Raw genomic sequence first — 22,500 nt, forward strand, 5'->3', positions numbered from 1 at the left:
CTCTAGCCGTTTCCTGCGTGCTTTACAACAGAACAGAGCACAGTCAAGGCTTCTTTATTTGTTAAATACATTATAAACTTGTGCATCACATTTGGACAACGTTTTTTAACTTTGCAAACTCAGAATGAAACTTTCATTAGCCTTAATAATATTTTTTTTTCAAATTTAAACATATTTTTATAAAATGCATGTTTGCTCCACGAGCTCACTATATAGTGCTCATCCTGGGGGCTTACACCTAACACTAAACATACGACATTCATACTGACACGTCACAAGTAAATTACGCTCTCGGCTGCTGCTCGTCTTTTTTCGAACAATATTTTGACTCTCAAAAAGTTAATTTTTTTTTGGTTTCTCTCTTTTATCAACAGAGGAGAACATTGAATTGTTTTTTCACATTCAACAATTTATTAAAGAGTCCAAATGCTTTTGCTTTTAATAATAATTATTATTGTTATTGTGATTGTACTCTGATAAAAAGGTCACTACTATTAGCCAAATCCCTGATGATTTGCTTGCTTTCTTGTCCAGAAACATGTTAAGTATGAAGTTGTGACTCCAAGAATTGACTCAGTGTTGGACAGATTTCGTCAGCAAGGGCAACTATCGTCAGAAACAGATGTTGCTGGGGATGACAAAACCACAGAACAGCAGGTACTTTTAGCTTTCATAGCCAACAGAACTGTTTGAGTGAAAGGCATGATTGGTGAAAGCTTACAGAGGATTTGAAAACAAATGCTCAAGTGAAGGGGCAAATTACTCCAAATGCAGACTTTTTTTGCTGCACAAAACAGTTCTGCCAGCTGATCAAGCTACCTGTAGTGATGAATGAGGCAACAATGTTGTAGTGGCAACAGTTTGACCTTGCTCATGTCTCCATGTCATGAATGATTTTATCCTGTGTAGCCTCCTGAGGCAACATTGTTGCATTAACAAAAAATGTCTCACAACTCCTTCAGAAACACATTGGTGTACTAAACAGTGCTTCCTTATCCTGCCTCCTCAGGCAACTGCATTATCAAATGTTTCTAATTTGTTGCTCGCATGTTTTGCAACCTGGAAACGTCATGGGCAACACTGTCTTTTGCCTCCTTCAGCGAGCTCAAAAATTAAAAAAAAAAACAGAAAACAAAATTTAATAAGCAAGAAGAAACTTTGAGAAGATGTGAAAGAACTTGCAGCTCGCCAACTGGCCTCTGAAATAAAATTTCAAAAAGGGTCTTTTTTTTTAATGATCCCTGTGTGCCCTTGAGTGTCAACCATCACTTGCTCTCCTCCTCTCTCTGCTCCTTCTTATCAAAGCTTCACCCAATGCATGACCATGGTCAAATTTTGAAGGAATGTGGAAGGGTAACCAGGTGATATGGTGACATAATTCGGAGGACTGGGGAGAAAAATTTTAACGCCGTATCCCACAATCGTGCGCAGCCTTATTTGCGAATTCAACATGGCAGCGGCGAGGTTAGATCTTGTCGGGTCTACTTGAATGTTCATTCAGTAACAGGAAATGTGGTAGACACGTAATGATCTGTTAAGTTTTGGCGATGGCAATGCTGCAAGGAGTTTGGAAACAACACCTACCGGTAAGTCCGTGTGCGGTTGTAGGATATGGCAAAACATTTTTCTTCCCAGTCCTCCAAATTACGTCACCAGATCACCTGGAAGAAGTTAAGCTATAAAATGTATGAATGGTGATTTCAAATGATTTAGTAGTTACTAAAATAATTATTATTGTTCCTTTTTCGTTTGTATTTCCTTTGTACAGAAACGCATGCCTGGCCGAGTAAGCATGTCTGCTGATCACGAAGTTCGTTTGGAAACACTTGAGCATCAGCTCACACGACTGATCCATGAAACTGTAAGTTTAAATACACTCCACTGGAAGACCAAGAAACGGCTAAATGCTTGTGTTACCTGTGATGTTGTTGTGCCTGTTTTTAACACATTTTGACTTATAGGGTATAACAATCTCTTTTATTAGATTTTTTACCATTGATGTTGCGTTGCTGGTGTAATGATTGGCTCCATTCATGTACCAAATGATCACCAAGTATTGCCAAGATGTAAAACTTGGCAGGAAGTAAAAAATAGTAATTTATTATTGTAGGCAGTCAAATTTCTAAGCATCCAAACCTTAAGAATGTAAATTTTGACTTATTAAATAAAAATATTCCATTCACCCTTTTCAAATAATGTTTCAATTCAGTTTTATTATTTAGTGACAAAGGAGAACAAAAATGGCTGCTACTCGAAGATAGCATTGGCTAGTCGAGGGTGGGTAGTGACAGAACAGAAATATATGTCATTACAGCTCAGATTTGTTGTGGCCAACATAGTTCGAAGGGCCTTATTGACTTTTTACCAACTCTTACCAACGTGAACTCGAACTTGTGGAATAATAAAATTGTTAAGTTTGCTTGTAGAGTATGGGACATAGTAATTTCTCTACTCTGGCAGTGTGTGGAATAACATATCGCAGTATAAGAAAAACACCCACCATTCGCTGTAGAAGTGATTTCTTTCTTTTAGCTAACAGGTATTCAGTGCTCTTGATGTCAATTTTTTTGGGTTTCATTTCCCATCCACCATCTTCTGTCAAGTAGGAAATAGCAGCTCAGAAGTTTAAATCGTTCCCTTTCCAGGAAAAAGGTCATGTTTCAGAGGAGCCATGGAAGAAAGTAACCAGAGCCGGTAAGTTTCTGAAACAACTTTCCGCTCAGTTATCACTTAACTTAAGTAGCACTCCTTGTTTTGGGGAAGCATTATCTTTAACAAATTGGGGTCAAGGGGCTGACCGCTTTTTTGGGGTGTGATGTTTAGGCAGTTTAACCGAGGATGAGGTAAAGTATCAATCACAGGAAATTGGTCGTGAACGCAGTATAATTTTTCTCAAACTTATCACAAGTAAATTTAGTGTTTAGTCTGGAAGAGAGTTTTCCGAAACAAATAAACAGGAATGGGCTTCAAACAAGATAGGAATCTTTGAGGTTTAGTCAAGAGTGAGGTTTTAAAATACAAGACTGTCCCATGTAATTAAAACCAGCGGTCTATCTGCACACATTCATGCAAATTTAAGGCGAGTGACTCCCTTCCTCCTTACCTCCTGCTTCCAACACAACGAGAGGTAGGCATAGCTGTAAAATATAAAGGCAGCGTCTCCTGACATATATGTGAAAATGGCTTGGCAGCTCGTCATTCCTGTAAGAAGAGCGTATGTTATTTAATACTAGCGGCTCGTTGGCCTCTCAGTACTAATGGAGCTTAATGGCCCGCCCAAGCTTTTAAATTATATAACAGTTCCACAGTTTCTTTAGAAAGTCACTCCTTAATTAAAACTATATGAGGCTAAATGAAATTTTAGGCAAGGACCAGTGCGGCATGCGGCCTTTTTCCGCCAAATGGACGTGCCTTTATTTTGGCGGTGCCCCCGGAATTCAGTAGGCCTTGCCTGAACGTGGCGGTGCAATCTTTGCACATCTTTGCGGGCCATTTTTGCGAATCGTTGCGGATTCATTGAGCCTCGCCCTTCCCGTCCCAAGGCTACTTTGTCGTGGAGCTAGGAATCTGGTCTGGTAAGTGTTTTTTACCACTGGACCGTTTTCCAGTGTGATGGTGCCGCTTAGTGGCTGCTGCGGGGTGGTTCCCGCATGCGGGTTTTCAGGGATATCACCCTGCGGTGCCTGGATCACAACAGGCCCCTTCCCGCTGTTAAACGTTCCCAAGCTCATCAACTGGCGATGCCTTTAACTAGTTTATTGCTGCCGCAGTGGGTGGGCCTGAAGAGAACGAACGAGGCAGCTCTCTAATCTGGGGAAGAACACATTTTTCTTCAAAACCAAGGGATTGTGGTCAAAGGCGCAAGGAATTGTGGTTATGCGCGAATGAAGGAATTAAGATGCGCGGTAAGAGCTTGTCACGGAAGATCAAAACTCGCTGTGTTTTTCATTTCGCTCCTCGTATCCTCAAACTATAGATAGTTTCACTGTCACGCAAACAAAGAATAAATTCGAAATCGTGCAATGAAAAAAGCCAAGAAATTGGTATCTTTTAACCACCTCACCAATTCTCAGGTCTTTGCGGCACACGGTCGAAACTGTTGTATGGAGACGACATGTGGTCCGCACATTCGGCCTGTAATCAACGAAAACATCTGTAGTTCACTTTGCGATGAAAGTCTTACTTTTCGCTCATGAGATAAAATACATGTTTATGAACACATCTCTTAATGTACTTGAAATGCTCAAACTGCTGACATTCATAGGGATATAAATTTTTCTTAACCAAATAGCGTCAGGCAATCGAAGGCAAGGTGACAATTTGGAATTGAAAATGCTGTATTTCGAAACGAAAGAAGTCACGCATTTGAAATTTTGAAAAAAAAAATGTATTTCTAGGTAATCTTCAACCTCCTTTAGATGAGAATTCCAAAGACTTTGCGATTTTGATTTTAGAATTTGATGACGTCACTGTGAAAACCTAGAAACTATTGTTTTTCATTGTTCTCTCGTGGAGTCCAGAAGGAGGTCCAGTTTGGGGTCCAGTTTAGGAGTCCACGTTTTCTACCATCCCTGCTCAAGGCGTATTAAAATCTCCCTTCAATTCCACGCACAAGCCGTCGTTAAATTGCCGCAAGCATAATTGTATATCTCCCTTCCTTTCGGCAGCATTTCTACCTTTTAGGTAAACTAGCATATGCCTTCTTGTCTTTTATCTCTTATTGCTGCAAACGCCCGCTGCAAACGATCCCAAAAAGCCGTCATCGTTCTTTCAACCAGCAAGCAAGCTCGTTATTTAAGAGTGAGTTGGAACTGAGCAAGCCTCGTCACGCAAGTCTCCACTTAATTCACTTTCCAATCACTGGTAATGCTCGAAATGGTCATGGAGAGCTAGCCTGAAGGTCAATTTGTTTAGTTCTTTCTCTTAAAAGGCATTCATTCAGTGTTCTTTTTTTCAACAAAGCTCAGTAAAGTACGAAAGCCGAGGAGGGCCTTCCGACCTCCAACATCTATCTTCCGACTTCCAACTTCCGACTTCCGACTTTCGACTTTCGACTTCCAACTTTCGACTTCCAACTTCCAACTTTCGACTTTCGACTTCCGACTTCCGACTTCCGACTTCCAACTTCCGACTTCCAGCTTCCGACTATCGACTTTCGACTTCCAACTTCCAACTTTTGACTTCCGACTTCCAACTTCCGACTTCCGACTTCTAACTTCCCACCAGTAAAGAGATCACTAGTTCTGTGTTAGTTACTTTCTCCTACTGTTACCCTTGCTTTTTAGAAAACAACGAATCAGATGATTCAGAATCAAATGGACATATTGATAAAAGAACAAAACAAATTCAGCGATCTCCCAAGAGTAAACGAACTACTCGAACGACAGCGACGAAGAAGGGCACAAGCAGGACGCGAACGAAACCCTCAGTTCAAGCCACAGTTGGCTCTACAAGTTCAACGTCACCAACAGATGAACAAGTGAAAAAACTTGCAGTTCTAGGCAAAGCAGTGAAAGGGCGACTGGTTAGAGACGCTGAAGAGGATGAGAGATTCTTGGTAAGTTGATTGGAATTTTGCTTTTTTTTATGCACACCTCAAAGACCCATTTTCACTAACTAAAAGCACTGACATCCGAAAGCTCTGCATTCCTTGGGATGTAAAGTTATTTAGGCTTATCTCCAGTATAATAACAAAACATTATGTAAAAGGTTTTCATTTTCTGAGAGGAAGGACAAAGCTGGGAATGAGTTAAAAAGAAGCGTGAAAAATCCAGTCTTGATCAGAACCCATGACTGTGCGATGAGTTGCCCATTGTTTGACCACTCAGCTATCAAGCCATCTTGGAGCTGCCCATTTGTGAGTTCATTTAGCCTGGGAGCAGGCTTTCATTGGCGCTTCGGGAACGAATGGCGAAGCCGCAAGAAAAAAGCGGCCGAGCGAAGCAAGCTCTCGCTCGCCCGCTCGTTTCTTCGTTTCTTGTGGCGAAGCGATAGGTACGGTATGTATATAAACATAACGTACCTTCTTACTAGTTCCGCAGCGCCTTACGTGTAGCATGAGATTTTTACGGGACTTTTATTTTGCGGATTGGCGATTTTGCGGGGACAAATATTTACGGCTCGGATTGACTGAAATTTCTGCTGGGAACTAATTTTTGCGGTTTCTTTTCTCTTCAACGTTTAATACTTTTTTGGTAAAAAACCCCTCAATCATCGAGAACGGGTCGAATAAATGTGGCATCCTGGAGGTTTTCAAGTACTATCCGGAAGAATTAAGCCACTCAAAATAAAAATGTTACACGGTATGAGAGCCCGCTGGCAGGCTAGAGTTCATTCTATATCCCGAAGGAGTTGAAAGGATGTTGGAAAGAATATGTGAAAGAAAGAACATCGCAGTTAATGCCAAGAAGCCATGTCTTACACTCGTGTATTTTCTCCATAGTAAAGGTTTTTTCTTTGTCTTATGGACTATTGTTTTATTGTTGGTGTATCCTAAATTGTTTTCTTTGTTTTGTTCACTAAGGAGAAGCCTTATTCCTCTTTAACAGAGAAATTATTGTAGAATTCCTGTAGCCCCGCGTGGATTCGTGAAAATTTCTACAAGCGCGTGGATTCCTGCAAATTCCTATTTATTTAAACCCATTGCGCACATCTTTAGACCTAGGGATAGGGCCATATGTCGGAAGAAATTAGAACTATCAAGATAAAAGAAATTAAATTAAAGGAGAACCACTAAAATCAAACGGAAAGATTGCGGAAAAACCATAAACTCACCATTAAAATAACCCCAGTTTTTACCGGTAATTGGGTATGCAATAATTTGAACGAAATTTTTAAAATTGTACTAAAGCCGTTAGATGTTAGAAAGACTACATTCTCTTATTACAACTTGTACACTAAACTGATAACCTATTTTTTGTGATTCTTCTTCAGTCACTCATTCAAGAGCTGGACTCTGAGCGTGAGCGACGATGGAAAGCCGAAGAGGCTGCAAAAAAGATGGTCGATGCCCTGAAAGAGATGCAAATAAAAGGTTTGGTCGCCAAGTTTTGTTTGTAGGTTCTCTAATTTTCTCCCGGAGTGTCGTTTTTTTGTGCAACAAATTTTATTACGGCATTTAAAAACAAGGCATAAATATACCTTAGCGTAAAGGAAAATAAAATGAAATAAACTAAACTAAACTAACAGCGTCACGAAGTGTCCTCTCGCTCTTTCCTCAACTTCAACATCACTCGCGTCTGAGAATGCAAACAATTAACGTCACAAAGGGTACCCTAAATTCTGGTTCTCAAATAAAGATATGAAGTGATTATAACCAACTCGCGCTACGCGCTCGTTGGTTATTTTATCGCTTCATATCCAACTCGGGCTCATGAAATAACTGTTATATAGTTGCGTTTACCCTCACCAAAAAAAAAAAAAAAGGGTTAACTCATACACTTCCCTTATTGATAGAAATAGTTAGCAAATGCTTCGACTTAAAAAGGACACTTGGCATTGCATATCAAAATTGGGCGTGTTTCAAATTACGTGCATTTGGGAACACATAACTGTCCGGTTGGGTTTCTTGACACTGTTTTGTTCGAGAGAAATGTAGTTATAGTGAGCTATGGTACATAGTCACTTGGTAGAGCATTGTACCGGCATCGCTGAGGGACTGGGTTCGAATCCCGTTAAACTGAGCTGCCTAAATTTTTCAGTAGTGTAGCAGTTCTCGTAATTTGGTTTTGTAAGCAGCCTCTATTGTTTTCAAGTCTTTGTAATTGTTCAATTGTTTAGTCTTTTGTTTTTGGTTAGGGTAGTGAGCCAGTCACGTTAGGAGAGCTGCAACGGCATCACTTAAAATTTTCAGATGTCTATAGAGGAGACAATTGTTTAAATTGTCCAGACAAGTGCGACGATTACTTCTATCTTTGTTTATTTGGAAATGTTTCTTTTTATAAACGGCCTCTTAATCCTCAAGATTCTAATGTCACAAAGACACTTTGCTTTTTTGACTACTAAGAAAAATTTCCTTTGCCTTAATTCATGAAAAAAACGTTGTTTGAAATCGAGGAAAACGATTTCAAGTGATACTTTAAAGAAGCAGTCATCCAGAGTGAACTTTTAATCATGTACGGGAATTCCGCGAGAAATTGAAAGGAAATTGAGGATCAAGATATCAAGTGATACTTTAGAGAAACAGTCATCCACAGTGAACTTTTGACCATGTACGGGAATTACGCGAGAAATTGAAAGGAAATTGAAAGGAAATTGAGGAACAAGATATCAAGTGATACTTTGAAGAAAGAGTCATCCACAGTGAACTTTTGACCGTGTACGGGAATTACGCGAGAAAAATAGCTCAAGAGTTTTTATTCTATTATTGCTATCCGCAATACCAGAAGTTAGCGAATAAGCTCAATGTAGTAGCTTATTGTTAAGTATAACAAACCGTAGCATTTCTTTTTGCCGTTTTACTTCTCTAAAGACATCTTTTACGAAGAGACTTAAATAGCGTGACAGCAACCTTCGTGACTTTCCGATTCGCTCTGACGAAGGGCTAACGCTCGAAACGTCAGCTTTTAGAATCTCTGTACGGTGGCCAATTTACATTATCAACTCCGTTGATAAAACCAAATTTTTGTATACTACTTCCCCACCGACGCAGCACCACAGTTTCTTTAGAAACTACCCCTTCATTCAGCAAAATTGCTCTGTTGCTTTGCTTTCTCCAACCTGTCTGAAGTGTTTTTATTTTTTAACCGTGGTTGTAAGTATGTTCATAAAAGTTCAGATTTTAGTTATCTTGCGTCAACCAAACATTTGTGTCCTTTTTTCAGGGGCAGAAGAAAAGAAGCTAAGAGAAGCTTCACTGGCGGCCAGCAGTCGGTTAAAACGTGTTTTGCTTAATGAGAAGGAAGCAAAGGAGTCGCTACAGAAAGATTTGAGTGACGCACAGGTAAAGTGGGCTCATACAAGAATGTCTTTTTTCTATCTTTGAGTTTGCAAAAAGTGCCTCAAAACTGAACTCGTGGAAAAAGAGCGGGAGACCAAGTGCTAGTACTTTGCGCGGGGTTTGGGTAACACGACTTTCCTTTTGTCTGGAAAAACCCGACTGTTGCGGCGGTAAATTACATGGAACAGACTTTTCTACTGGAAAGTTTTCGAAAAAACGGAATACCTTCCGAAATTATCGGAATCCTGTACCATCTACTGCGTCCCGCTAGTGCCATGCTCCCTTATGAATTAAAGGCGCGGTTTTTTTTTAATACCCATTCTCGTAAAGAAAGAGAAAGTAACACGCTCATTCTGTTTAAAATAACATAAAACCAAGATAGAATTTAAACCATAACATATACATTACAATTGCAATTCATTGTGATTTGTCATTTTCAGGAGGAAAATGTTGAGCTCAACGAGAAATTGAAACGTTTACAAGAAAATGAGGAAGATCAGCAGAGAGCCTTACGAGCCTTGGAGCAAGCAGCTACGAAAATGGAGACGGAGAAGATCAAGCAGCACACTGAAGCGGTTTGTTAATTATTTTCTGAACTTTCGCAGCCGAAATCAACCGTGGGTTTATTTCAAATGCGTGAAATGTTTCAGGTGTCGCGTCTGCAACAGGAGCAGATGAAGGTTGGCGCATTATCAAAGGAATCAGAGCTTTTAAAACATTCGGTGAAGCAACTGAAGGGACAGGTTCATCAACTGCAGGAACTCTTGGCCAACAGAGAGCAAGAACACAGGTATACATAGATACATACTTAATTGACCAGTTCCCATAGGGGCTTTTCGGGGACAATGAAAGACAATCACGACAGAATAGAACATTCAACAACAGCAATTGTTATATAGCTGAATTTATCCCCCAACAGCGCGCGCTCTCATTGCTTACTTCGAGGTCACATGGCATCTGACAATAAAAGTGTTTCCCGCCAAAAGTCTCTGAAAGGGCAACAGTGCAAAATCTATGACGTCAGAGGGTAACAGTGCACTGTTACCCGCGAATGTTGACCGATGACCGCCGTTGTCGTTGCCATTGCACGTTTTTCTTTTTGTGCTATATAACAAACCACTTAATGACTGGTCCCTCGGGAAATAGTTCATTTTGTTTCCCTCGAATTTCAACATTGAGATTCTCGGGAAACAAATTTAACTGTTTCCCTTGGGACCAGTCATTAAGTGTTTACTGTTAAGAATCCCAACTGGCCAGTGGCAAGCCAGTGAGCTATTTGCAAGTGCAGCTGAGAAGATAAACCAGGAACTACCAGAAACAAGTTCAACCAGTGGTCAGAAAGAGTCTTTAACTCGGGATCATCGAATCTCATGGCAAGCGCTCTAACCACTGGGCCACACTGCCTCTATTTAAGTATTTAGTAAGAAACTTCAAGAGTCCTGCCTACTGTTGAATGTACGACGGCCATTGATCTCGGTTGATACAGTATCGCTTTTTCCCGAGTAAATTGATTCATGCACGTTACGCGTTTACAATCCATATGAATAGGCCATTTCCGAGTTCATGTCTGCCTCCTCTTCAAAGCGAGTCTAAGTGCGAAGTTCTTGTGATGGTAATTAGTTCTACTTTACATATGAATGAAAACTAATTTGCATAAGAAAAACTTCGCACTTAGACTCGCTTTGAAGGGGAGGCAGAATTGAACTCGGAAATGGCCTATTGGATCCATTCTAAATATAGATGGTCTTAGAAAACTTATAAGAGAAATATTGAGTTGCAAGCTCTAATCAATGGGCCCCAATAAATGCTTAATACTTAGTTTAATGGCGGAAAACCTAGATCCACGCGGGACAATTATTGAGAGGTGGTTTGTGACCACATTATTACAGCCAAGAACACTTGTCTCTTGTTGGAATGTAGTTCAACTTGACAGAACTAGTTGACGTAGTTGTTGTGGGGAACTGGTTGCATTTATCGTATCTGTCAGACATTGCCCACACTGTGACGGGCCATTTTAGCGGGCAGTACTCTTCTGTGCGGCCCGCTAATTTGAACGTTTGTTTTAGCTGCTTGATTTAAATTTATAGACATATAAAAGACGTTCTATCAGGCTGTACTGTAAGCTAAAGCTCCTTGTTTTTGTTTCTAGTAGTTCAATTCATTCCCCGAGTGCGAATTGAATTGAAAATAACGCGAGGCGTAACTTACAGTAGGAAGTTTAAAAAACGACAACGGCTACGGCAACGACAACGCCAAAAAGCAGTAATATTATTGGTTAAAAGAACCAAAATGATCGTGCTGCACGTGCGGCACGCATTTTTTAACAATTCTCTCCCGCACTGGTCAAAACTACTACGTGAAATGACCAAATTTTGACCAAGGTTTTGACGACAACGTGGACAAACTACAGTGAATCTTTCAGTCTCACTCTTTACTTCAAATGCGTCCCTACCAATCCAGTTTTAGGACACTTTGCCCATTTTGTATAATCTAGACAAGATGGAATAATCATGAATGCTTAGAATTGATATTTTAGAAGTAATATTTTGAAGTGACGTTTTCGTCCCCGTAGCCGTTGTGGTTTCTTAAACTCCCTAGTACCGCCCGCGAACTCGGTTAGTGAGACATACTTCGAATTCATCCTACGATCGATTTGCCACTTTCTTTCAGGAAAACCGTTGAAGGCCTGGTACGAGTTGACAGTCCAGGGGTGCGTGCGATAGTGGATCGTGAAGTTACTAAACAGGAATGTGTTCACCAGCAAATCGTCAAAGAATATCACGACAAGTAAGAAACCCAGTAGGCGGTATTCTAGAAAGACTTGTTGATAACTAAAGTTGATAAGCTAGTTTCTAGAGTACAAGTCCTTGCTCTCGTTTCAAATGATCAACTAGCTTATCATCTTTCTCACTGGTGCGTTAAACCATCAAAAATGGTGGTATTTACCGACAAATTTGAGACATTGCGCAATTACGTTTTTGAGCCCAAAGACCAGTTGGACACTGCATTTGTCTACTTCGATTGGTTGGTCGAATAGGAAGCAAGCAGTTCATAAGTTAAAGAGAATAATAGTTCTTCTCTTGGTTGTCGAGTCAAAGAAGACCATGAAGTCAAGCCGGCTGTGCCGGAAATCACAGCATTCGTATCGTTTGACCGATGTGTTAGCGAGCGTTTTTGCCAAGGGTACCTGTTGGTCAATTTCGTTCAAAATGAATCCAATTTTGTCTTCGATCTCTACGATGTCCTTCACTACTGACTTATTAGAGAATAGAGTGCTTAAGCAACGACAACGGCGACGGCAACGAGAAGGTCACAAATTTGAATATTTAGTGGTCAAAAACAAAAGCTTTGCACGCCCTTCACGTGCGGTTTTCACTTTTGGCCATTTCTTTGCCGTCGTCAGCAAAACAACGACGTGAAATAGCCAAATTTGAGGTTTTATTACGAACGTCAGCACTTGAGGATAAATTTTCATTTTCTCCCCTAAATTAAGCTCCGTTCCAACCAGTGTCACTATTGAGAAACTACCACACACCCTTGTCATATTAAAAAGGTTGAAATAGTCAAGAAGTGATTACAACAACGTGGATTTATATTTTGAGATGACGTTCTCGTTGTCGTCGCTGTCGCCGTCGTTGTTGCTTAAAGGCTGGTTTTCACTAGCGACGGAGTCGGAGTCGTAGTCGGAGTCGTAAGAGCGCTTGTGACCCAGTGAAAGTCGTAAGCGGAGTCATAAGCTCGACGGAATCGATTTCGGAAGAAACAGAACGTTCCCATTTTCTTCCGACTCCGCTTATGACTCCGTCGCTTATGATCCAGTGAAAACTAGATTGTCGGAGTCGGAAGCAGAAGCGGAAGATCCAACCAATCACAATGCTTGGAATCGAGCTTTGTGATTGGTTTAATTCTTCCACTTCTGCTTCCGACTGCGACAATGCAGTTTTCACTGGATCATAAGCGACGGAGTCATAAGCGGAATCGGTGTTTTGCTTCCGACTACGACAGTTTGAATGTTTTTCACTAGATCGTATCGCTCTGCGCTTCTGATTACGACTCCGACTCCGTCGCTAGTGAAAACAAGCCTTAAGCTCCCTATTTGAAGCAAGGACAACGGCAAAGTCAACGAGAAAGTCACTCCAAACTGTAACTTAACGCTATCGCAAGTATTTCGCGATCATTCCATCTTGTGCACGTTGTACAATAAGGGCGAACTATCCTGTGACTGTTTGGGTACGAAAGGTTTTAAAGGAAACATAGGAAATGAATGGTTCATTGTTACATGCACGCGTTGTCGTTAAAGCCTGGTGATTTCACGTTATGGTTGTGTGGAGTACGACAATGAAATGCACTGAAATGCTTACCGCACGTGCAGCATGATTGTTTCCACTTTCAACCAATAATAGTCTTGCTTTGTGGCGTTGTCGCTGTCGTAGTCGTCGTCGTCGTTGCTTAAATTAAGGAGTTTAAGAAACGACGACGGCTACAGCTTCACTGGCGAAAAATGTCTGATTGGTCGAGACCTTGTCATGTGACTTCAATAGCTCAAAGAAAACATGGCTGCCATCGAGTGGGTGTTTATCCGATCAGGCCAGTAAAACGGACGAATGTTTTGACTGCATAGTGCATTTTTATGCTAGCGAGATTCTCTTTTTAGTTGTGGGCCACCGTACTTTTTAGCCAACAGTGCTACGACGGAAATTTCTTTAACAATTTCAAGGTCAATGCGAGTCTAGGTTGCTGTGACCGTGTTTGAGTGGAAATTTGCTTGTGGAGTTTCCCGGCTAATGGAGTACCATCTTGATTTCAATTCAGGCGTTTATCTTTTAAAAAGTGGAGCAAAAAATATACCACTAAATTTCCAAATGGTTTCTCTTTCGACTAGATATTTGCACACTGTTTCCGCGGGGCCCCGCATCTAGCAGAAAATGTTAAGATTTTTGCATTTTCTTTCAAAATTAAGTTGTTAAAATGGCCATTCAAGTTGTCCATGGAGGCAAATTTATTAAGACGGAGGAAAAAAAAATGCATGACGTCCCTGAAAATTTAGAAATGTATTTCAGTCGTTCAAACATGTCATATAAGCACCTCATATTGGGTACACTAGAAGGAAACCTTTTAGTTGCAATATTTTGCTATAGTCGTCTCAAGAAAAATGCCAATCGTTTGCTTCCCTTCAAATTATAGAAATAAACATAGATTAGGTTAACTCTGAATAGCCAAAACAACAATTGCTTTAAAGAATACTAATCATTCCTACCATTTCCAAAGATGATTAAAGTTGAATGCAGTAAGTGTAAGAAGTAAAAAAAAGTGGCATATTTTTTCAAATTGTAATCTATTTCCATTGTAATCTACTTCCTGGATAGTATTAAACAATGGTGGTAAAGTAAACAAACTGCCCCAAGGGGGACTCTCTTACGAAAATGACAGGGGTTCTTTTTGTTCCTTTTTGAAGAAAAAATTGTGGATTTGTACTGCTTATGATGCTGAGACCAAACAGCTGGCGGAGTTGCTACAGTACATTTTTGGCTATCAATCTGAAAAATGACTGGAACTGTAAGACAATTTGGTACATGAGCAAATAACTTTACTTATGAAAAATTCATAAGTAAAAGTTATGTGCCAGTCATTTGTAACTTTACAACTGGTTCCTCTAAGGGGTCAGATTTCTTTAGCCTACGTCTACAAAACAAGGTTCTGTTACCTTTAAGGGTTGTTTTTAAAAAAATTCCAATAAGTGGCCTGCCATTTTTATAGGGAAAACCCCTCCTGAGCAAACTGCATCCTCATGTTTGGATTCCCATTGATTTAATGACTTTGATGATATAGGCAAATTTGTTCTACAATAATACTCAAATACCATTATAGTCTTAATAGTTTACTCCTTGAGCCACCAGCTTCAACTTTGATGCTTTGTTCTAAAAGCCAAAGCAATGCAAAGCAAAGCATGGTGGAGGTGATGATTAATCACTTGTTTTGGTTCAAATGAAGAAAAAGAAAGTCAAACTTATAATAGCACTTTAACCCTTTCACCCCTAAACCGGCCATACTTAGCATTTTACTCTGTCTAACACCAGACAATTTTACTTGTCAATGGGGAATCCCCAGGAGTCAATGGCTTAATCACTCACTAAAAAATGTCCCAATAAAATATTATGTTCCACTAACGACCAAAACTGTACTAATAATTTGAATTACAGCTAAGGTCTGTCAAATTTTCATCTGAGTTACCTGACAACTCTTACAGTACTTCTCAACATAAAGAAAATAAATTCTGTGGACTCAAACATTCCCAAATAGAAATGCTGTATATTCCAAATATCGTTACGTAAACTCTTCAAGATTTACACTGTACCTGCTTCAGGAACTTCAAATCAATGAATATTTGGAATAATTTTCCTGGACTCCTGCAAACTATGTGCACTTTTTAATGGTTTGTCCTTTAAAAGTTACAGTCTCAGAAATAATAATGCAAATACAACTGAGGCTGTTTTGCCTTATCTACAAGACAAGACAACAATATCCTTTATTCAAACACAATCAATATTAAAGCAATAATACATTCTTGTGCTAACTATAATAAAGATACACTACAGGAAATAAAAGCTTAAAACTAACTATGTGACAGACATAGGATATCTACACATAATGGAACAACTATCCACTGTCAACCATACTTGACTCAAAACAGAATTTCCTTGATCCAACAACACATGACAGTCCCCTAAAACCAAAATTACATCATTAATGCTTCCAGAAAACAATAGTCTAAAAAAACCTGAATCTATAGATACCTATATACATCTGTACCTACACGTCTGTTCTTCCAAAAATTATTTTAACTAACATGGATTTTGATTTTGATTTTAAACTCAAATTAATTGCAAATCCATAACTTGGTAACTACATGTACTTGAACGCAAGGATCGTTGAGTTGTGACTGCTAAAAAGTATAATAACTTAGACATTCACCAGAAAAGGGAATATAAATGACCTTAAAAGCAGCTATTTAAAATATTTGATACTAGGGTTACGTTCCCAATGAGACAATCATAGTCAAAATCAAATTCATATCTGATCGAATCATTGATCATTCATGTAGAGGTGCCGATCGTAAGGTGTAACGCAGAAAAAAATAACCTTCACGTTGAACAATATTACCATTTCCCTGCCACCTGGTACAAGCCAATTCACACATGAACGTAAACCTTAGGAATCCTCCTTTCTGTACATTACAGTAACTTTTTGTACCCGGTGGCAACAAACTTTCCACATCAAAAATTGCGTAAAAAACTCACCTGTTTCGCAGCTCTTTTCCCACGAAATAAAATTTTCCAGGAGCAAATTTTCCGAGGATGCTCGTTGGATTGGACTTTTAAACGATTTACACAACATGGACGTTCTCTAAGAATACATTCCACTTGAAACTGGCGTTAAAACTAGCCTTGATCGCTCTAAAAAGAACGGAAACCAACAAGCTACCGATTCTCAAAAGGCAGCCATTTTTCTGTTCTCCTCGGGAGTGTTTTTTTCACGAGAGCCAATGATCGTCCCGGAAACGCGTCACGTGACATATCGCGCGACTCATGCGCAGACATTTTTCGCCAGTGAAGGCTACAGCAACGACAACGTCAAAAAGCAGTATTATTATTGGTTAAAAGAAGCGAAATGCTCGTGCTGCACGTGCGGCACGCTTTTTTGAACATTTCTCTCCCACACTCGTCAAAACTACTACTTTGAAATGACCAAATTTAAGGTTTTGACGACAACGTAGACAAACTACAGTCAATTTTTCAGTCTCGCTCTTTAATTCAAATCCGTCCGTACCAATCCAGTTATAGGACACGTTGCCCATATTTTATAATATAAACAAGATGGAATAATCATGAAATACTTAGAATAGCTCAAACCTATATTTTGAAGTGACCTTTTCTTCACCGTAGCCGTCGTGGTATCTTAAACTCCCTATTAGGGAGTCTTAGCAACGACAACGGCCGGTGCAAAGCAAGAATATCAGCTGCACGTGCAGCACGCATTTCAGTGCATTTTCTGCCGTAGTCCACAAAACAGCAACGTGAAATCACCACATTTCAGGTTTTAACGACAACGTGAGCATAACACAGGAAATCGTTCACTTTTTATCTTCATTTTAAATTTTATTATGAAATCTTTTCTTTGAAAGCCATATGCAACCCTTTCGATATTTTATATAGTTAAGCTGTGACAGAGAAAAACGCGGGAGGACCTTTGCCTATTGCGGCCATTTTTCTTTGTTTTGTCATGCCATTTGTCGCCTCGGTCTTTCAAATTTTAATAGCGCCATTGCACCCGTAAATATCCCGGATGTGTCACACAATTCTGCGCGATGAACAGTTTCTGTTAATCAAGTTATATGATAGTTCGCCCCTATTGTTCAAGGTGAACAAGATGGAATAATCGCGAAATACTTACGATAGCGCCAAGTTATATTTTGAAGTGACATTGTAGTTGACATTGGTGTTGTCCTCGCTAAAACTCCCTATTTCCTATTTTCGAATGTAGCTCAGTAAAGATAGTGACATCGAGGATAAGAAATTCACTAACTTATCATAAGTAAATTTATGAGGCAATCTTTTATATGCCGATCTTTTGAATTTTTCACTACAGGTTGAATAAGCGAGATGTAGAATATGCCGCTCTTGAGGACGAATTTAGAATGGGACTACAGATCGAAGCTAACCGCTTCAGAGAGGTTGTTGGCATGTTTTTTAATTGCTATAATGTTGAACCCCGTGTGCGCATGTCACGTGTGTTTGTGGTTCAGAAGATCGGTGCAGAATCCACTTTGAATGTCCCGCAAAGCGCGCGTGGGTGGAATCCCCAAATTGGTCCCAGCAACGTGCGGAATTCTTCTATCTTGTCCTCGAAGTCGTGCAGAATCAATTCGTGGTGAATCACCCAATTCTCACATCTATGCTTCTTTCTGTGTGATCTTTATGTTTTGAGTACTTCGAAAAGTATTCCCATTTTATAGTAAGGGTTCGAATTTTAAAAAGACCATCGCGTTAATTTTTGTAGTTTGTTTACTCAAAAGTGAGATGGAAAGACAGAATCCAACGGGAAAATGGACTACCAGTTTATGCTGAATTAAGCGGGATGCCTTCTCTGAATTGTATAAATTTGAATTGCGAGCTATAGACGAAAGAGAGTAGTGATCCTCGCACGTATCTGAACAATTAAGGCAAATTTCTCTTATAGACACAGAACATTGCACCGACATCGCAGAGGTCATGGCTTCTAACCCCTTTGGGAGCCACCTGACTTTTTCAGGTGTCTATAGAGCGGTTTTCAATTGAGTGTCGAAAGTAATTAAATAATTACTTTGGTTATGCATTACTTCACTCAGTGATTGGTTCAAAGTTCTCGCGCCATTTTTTCAACCAATCAGAAGTGAAACCAAAACCAATCGTGGCTCACGCGTGCACATTTTCCCGCGCTTTGTGTAAGCTACGTGTAATTACTTCGAGTTTTGATTGGTTTGCCGGATTGTCTCAGTCTTGTTTGATTGGCCAAAGTAATTACTTTGGTTTTAGTTTTACGACACTCAACTGAAACTCGCTCTATATAAGAAACAGACTTAACTGATTAGAGTTTAATGTGAAGTGCTAGTTTTGTACCCCATATGAACCATGTGAGCGTTGGCCCTACTAATGGAAATGGGCCCACACAAGGGCAGAGAAAAACTCTGACCAGGGTGGCAAATGATAGTCTGTATAGTCTGGTGATGGTCTGTATAGCTATAGTCTGGTGTTAGACAGGGTAAAATCTATTAAGGATGTTCGCGCGAAAATCTTCCCACATTGAAATTTGTTTAATTTCTCGCCTGAAGTTAGGTCATAAATTACTTATTCCAAAAATCAAAAGAAAAAAGGGGGGTCACCGACTTCGTTTCGGAGAAAAAGGCAAGGGAAAAATGCCCTATATATACGAAGCAATTGCTTGAATTGTCCATATGACAGCGAAGATCACTACTCTCTAGCTTCAACCTAAGTCTGTCCGTATTGTGAAAAGGTGTGCCCCGTCTCTTTTACGGACCGTGAATAACATATATCTCATTTCGTAATAGTTGCAAGAAGCGTTTGAGCGAGTAAGTGAGGAGTGCGCCCAGCAGAAAGAAGCTTTACACGCTGTTAAGCAAAAGGAAAGCAAAGCCACAAACATGGTCAATGAACTTACAGCGGTAAGCCACCGTCTTTGATTTTGTTGTAACTGTGCTGGAGAAGTCCAGTGTACGTTATCTTACCATACCTTCAAATGCGTCTTAGATAAATTTTAGCCTGTGGAGCTGGAGTTTTTGTTGACGAAGCAGTGGGCACCATATTCGACACAACTTGTGGGGAACGTTGCATCATTATTTAATTTCTGACAATGAGATATTCGTAAAGCCATCTCCGTTCTTCAATGGAGCTTTTCCGTGTCTTCTTGTAGATGGTGAAGGAGCAGCGCGGAAGAATCGCTGAACTGTCAAGAGGAAAACAAGATATAGTTGGTGATTATAAGGTTTGCGGAGGTTTTTGCATCAACATATAACGTTAATTGGGTAAACAAATCACTTTTCATTTCATTATCGATAAAGTTGTTAGGGAAGCTAAATTGAGGTAAATAACAGTTGAAATCAAGGCAACTACAGTGGGGTCCCAGGGAGGTTTTGCACGGGAACCGCTTTCTTGCTTTTGCTCACTTGCTTTTTTCCCCTCTCTCCCTCCTTCATACTGTTTGTTGTATCGGTGTTGTGTTGACAGGTCATGAAAATGTGCTGACGATTAGTTCCCATGGTGATCTCCTCACCATCAAGGAGACTGCTGCCTTTCTGTGTTGCTGTCTTAATTCAATTACTTTTCACTTCTATGGGTTTGGTGTTTTCAATGAATCGCCAACAGCTTAAACATCCCCAGGGCCAAAAACACTTTTTGCCCGGCATTGTTTCAAACATGTTGTCATCTTGGAAGGATCATAAAATCCATGATGGAACTGCAGGGAAAGATCATCACAAATCATAATGAAATAACGAGAACCGGCCCATTTTAAAGAAGCCTGAAAAATCCAGACCAGGAGAGAACGAGAGACAAACTCATGACCACGCACCGCTGCACATTGCTGAATGGAATTCGTTCAGGCCTGGACCTTTCGTCGGGCTCATTCACGACTTTTTAATCCCTTTGACGTCCACGAATGATCAGTACGTAAATTAACCTCACAGTTTCAATGCACTGTCAGGCAGACAAGTATTGAGAGTGAAGATTATCAACACAGGGGTATTATGTTGATGTACCACTGAATTCTCTCAACTAACCAACAAAGAAATCTGTGGAACCAGTTAGGAGAATGAACTTTTAAATCATGATCATGGGAGTGAAAAGGTCAAGTTGTTCCATTCAACTGCGGTGATCTTTTGCTTAAGAAACTTACGACTTGTTTTTCACAGGAAAGAGTCCAGAGTTTAGAGAGGCAACTGAATGAAGCCACTAAACAGCTGTCCAGGCTGGAAGTGCTGGAACAGGTCAGCAAAGCACATTTGTTAGCATTGCTTAGATGATCAAAACTTCAGGCATCAAAAGCAGGAAGATTGTATTTCTGTTCCTTTTCGAGGTTTGTGAATAAAGATTTATCTTCCCTTTCTTCTTCCCAGGACAAGGCAAAGTTGTCGGCTCAAATACGCGCTCAGGGATCAGTGATCGACGGGTTGAGGAGTGAGAGGAAACTATGGAGCGAGGAACTTGCGCAACAAGGTAGTTCACCCCAAACTACACCGGAAGTAGAATGTTGAGTCAAATAGTGTTTCGTCACGCAATCGAGAGAAATGGCTGAGTGAATCTTGGGGAAGGGGGAGCCTCTCTCTCGCTATATTGCGTGACGAAACACGAGCACCGCTCGACTACTAGCAGTCTAAACTGGAAAATGATTCGAATGTGAATTCTCTTTGGAAAGAAAAGCCTTCAGAGAAGGATGAATAAGAAAGGGTGTTTTTGTACAGGGTAAGCTTGGACCTGAAGTAAATGTTAAAAAAATACCATCAGAATCAAAGGACCGTATGGGTCAATTCGTGAACGCAAGTGATATATTTGGGAATTAATGACATTGATATGTTGGAATTAATGGGAGTCAACCCCTTCCCAGTAGATTTATTTATAGTACGCCTTCCTTGGGAGATTCAGCATGCCCACTGTTGTAAAACAGAGCTTCGGCGTCAAGGAAATAATGATAATTTTCGGCGTGAAAAACCTGTTCCTAAAAATATGTATTTCTTGTCATTAGGTGCATCCCTAGCTCAGGATCGCGGGAGACTGGAGGCGCGGATTGAAGCACTGACAGCTGAAGTTAGCGAACTGAAAAAGGAATGCCAGGTACACAGTAAACGAAATTGTTTAGCTCATGTCGAATTGTTTAGCTCATGTCACACGGTGACACCTTGAAAAAAGACGTCGCTTTCATTGGATGTTAGGCTGGTTTTCTCGCCGACCCTTTGTCTTAGTTGATTGAGCATCGTACTCAGTACTGTGCGAGAAGTGGCAGAATCAAATCTCAGGCCAGAAAAACACTCAGGGTCTTTAAATAACTGAGGAGAAAGTGCTGCCTTTGTGATAACATCTGCAAATGGGTAGACTCGCTAGTGTTCCCGGATAAGGACGAGAAACCGTAGGCCCCGTCTCACAACCTTACAATGTTCATAATCCTCTCTGACGTAAAAAACCTCACACACTATTCACAAAGAGAAGGGCAAGGAGTTCCCGGCGTTTTGGTCTGTCCGCGCGGAGATACAAAATTTCTCTTCGAGTGTTGAAAAATATTTTTCAACACGAGAAGAGAAATTTCGTATCTCCAAGCGGCCATGTAATATTCTATTTATTATATAAACACCAATGAAATACTAAAACACTTCACGAAAGGCATCGAAAGGCGCGTTTTTTTATGTAACCATAGCAATCGTGATTTTTATTAACGTGTGAAGATATCATGTTTTCGCGCGAAAGCTCACTTGGTATTTCATTGGTGTTTATATAATAAATAATAAATATCATCGTTGGGAGGGCAAACGCTCGGAAATACTAGTTACACCAAGCTCCTCTAAATTCCGATGGTAAATAAAGGTCTGTGATGTCTTTGTTGTGTCACAATTACTGTTTCCGCAGAGTGCGAATGAAACGATCAGTATTAAGTCGAAAGTAATAGAAGATCAGACAGATTCCATAAGAAAACTAAAACAGGTCAGTATTTTGAACTCTGACTCGAACTAACAGTGTAGTTGCTACATAAATTACCTCTTGAGGGCATTTCCTCTTTACGTCGCTACACAATTGGTATCTGATACAATACCTGCCAATTTTTAGCGCCTCGATTTACTGACTTGTCATATTTTTTTTCGTGCCTTAATGAAACAACAAATGTCGGTATGGGCGTTGGTACAATACAACTTTTTCCGAAAAGTTGCAAAACTACCACATATCAAAAGTCATGCTTCTTAAGAACTTCTCGTATATGGAACACGGTAGCCAAACAAATGAACTTGGGAATAGTCAACTTGA

General features: G+C 40.1%; 1 protein-coding gene across 4 annotated transcripts in view; it reads left to right on the forward strand.

Annotated features, from left to right (window-relative positions):
- Positions 1-22,500, forward strand: part of LOC138018557 (leucine-rich repeat and coiled-coil domain-containing protein 1-like) — a 46,468-nt gene that overhangs the window by 17,020 nt on the left and 6,948 nt on the right. For all 4 annotated transcript variants that reach the window (XM_068865235.1, XM_068865234.1, XM_068865233.1 and 1 more), the window contains 16 exons: positions 535-657; positions 1,769-1,861; positions 2,646-2,694; positions 5,286-5,557; positions 6,934-7,033; positions 8,823-8,941; positions 9,379-9,513; positions 9,589-9,728; positions 11,609-11,725; positions 17,585-17,669; positions 19,044-19,157; positions 19,406-19,477; positions 20,403-20,477; positions 20,607-20,706; positions 21,233-21,321; positions 22,108-22,182. In XM_068865235.1, coding sequence (XP_068721336.1) covers positions 535-657; positions 1,769-1,861; positions 2,646-2,694; positions 5,286-5,557; positions 6,934-7,033; positions 8,823-8,941; positions 9,379-9,513; positions 9,589-9,728; positions 11,609-11,725; positions 17,585-17,669; positions 19,044-19,157; positions 19,406-19,477; positions 20,403-20,477; positions 20,607-20,706; positions 21,233-21,321; positions 22,108-22,182 — 1,758 coding nt within the window. The remainder of the gene's footprint in view (positions 1-534; positions 658-1,768; positions 1,862-2,645; positions 2,695-5,285; positions 5,558-6,933; positions 7,034-8,822; positions 8,942-9,378; positions 9,514-9,588; positions 9,729-11,608; positions 11,726-17,584; positions 17,670-19,043; positions 19,158-19,405; positions 19,478-20,402; positions 20,478-20,606; positions 20,707-21,232; positions 21,322-22,107; positions 22,183-22,500) is intronic.

This window comes from Montipora capricornis, chromosome 10 (genome assembly GCF_036669925.1).
Source record: "Montipora capricornis isolate CH-2021 chromosome 10, ASM3666992v2, whole genome shotgun sequence".
NCBI lineage: Eukaryota > Metazoa > Cnidaria > Anthozoa > Scleractinia > Acroporidae > Montipora > Montipora capricornis.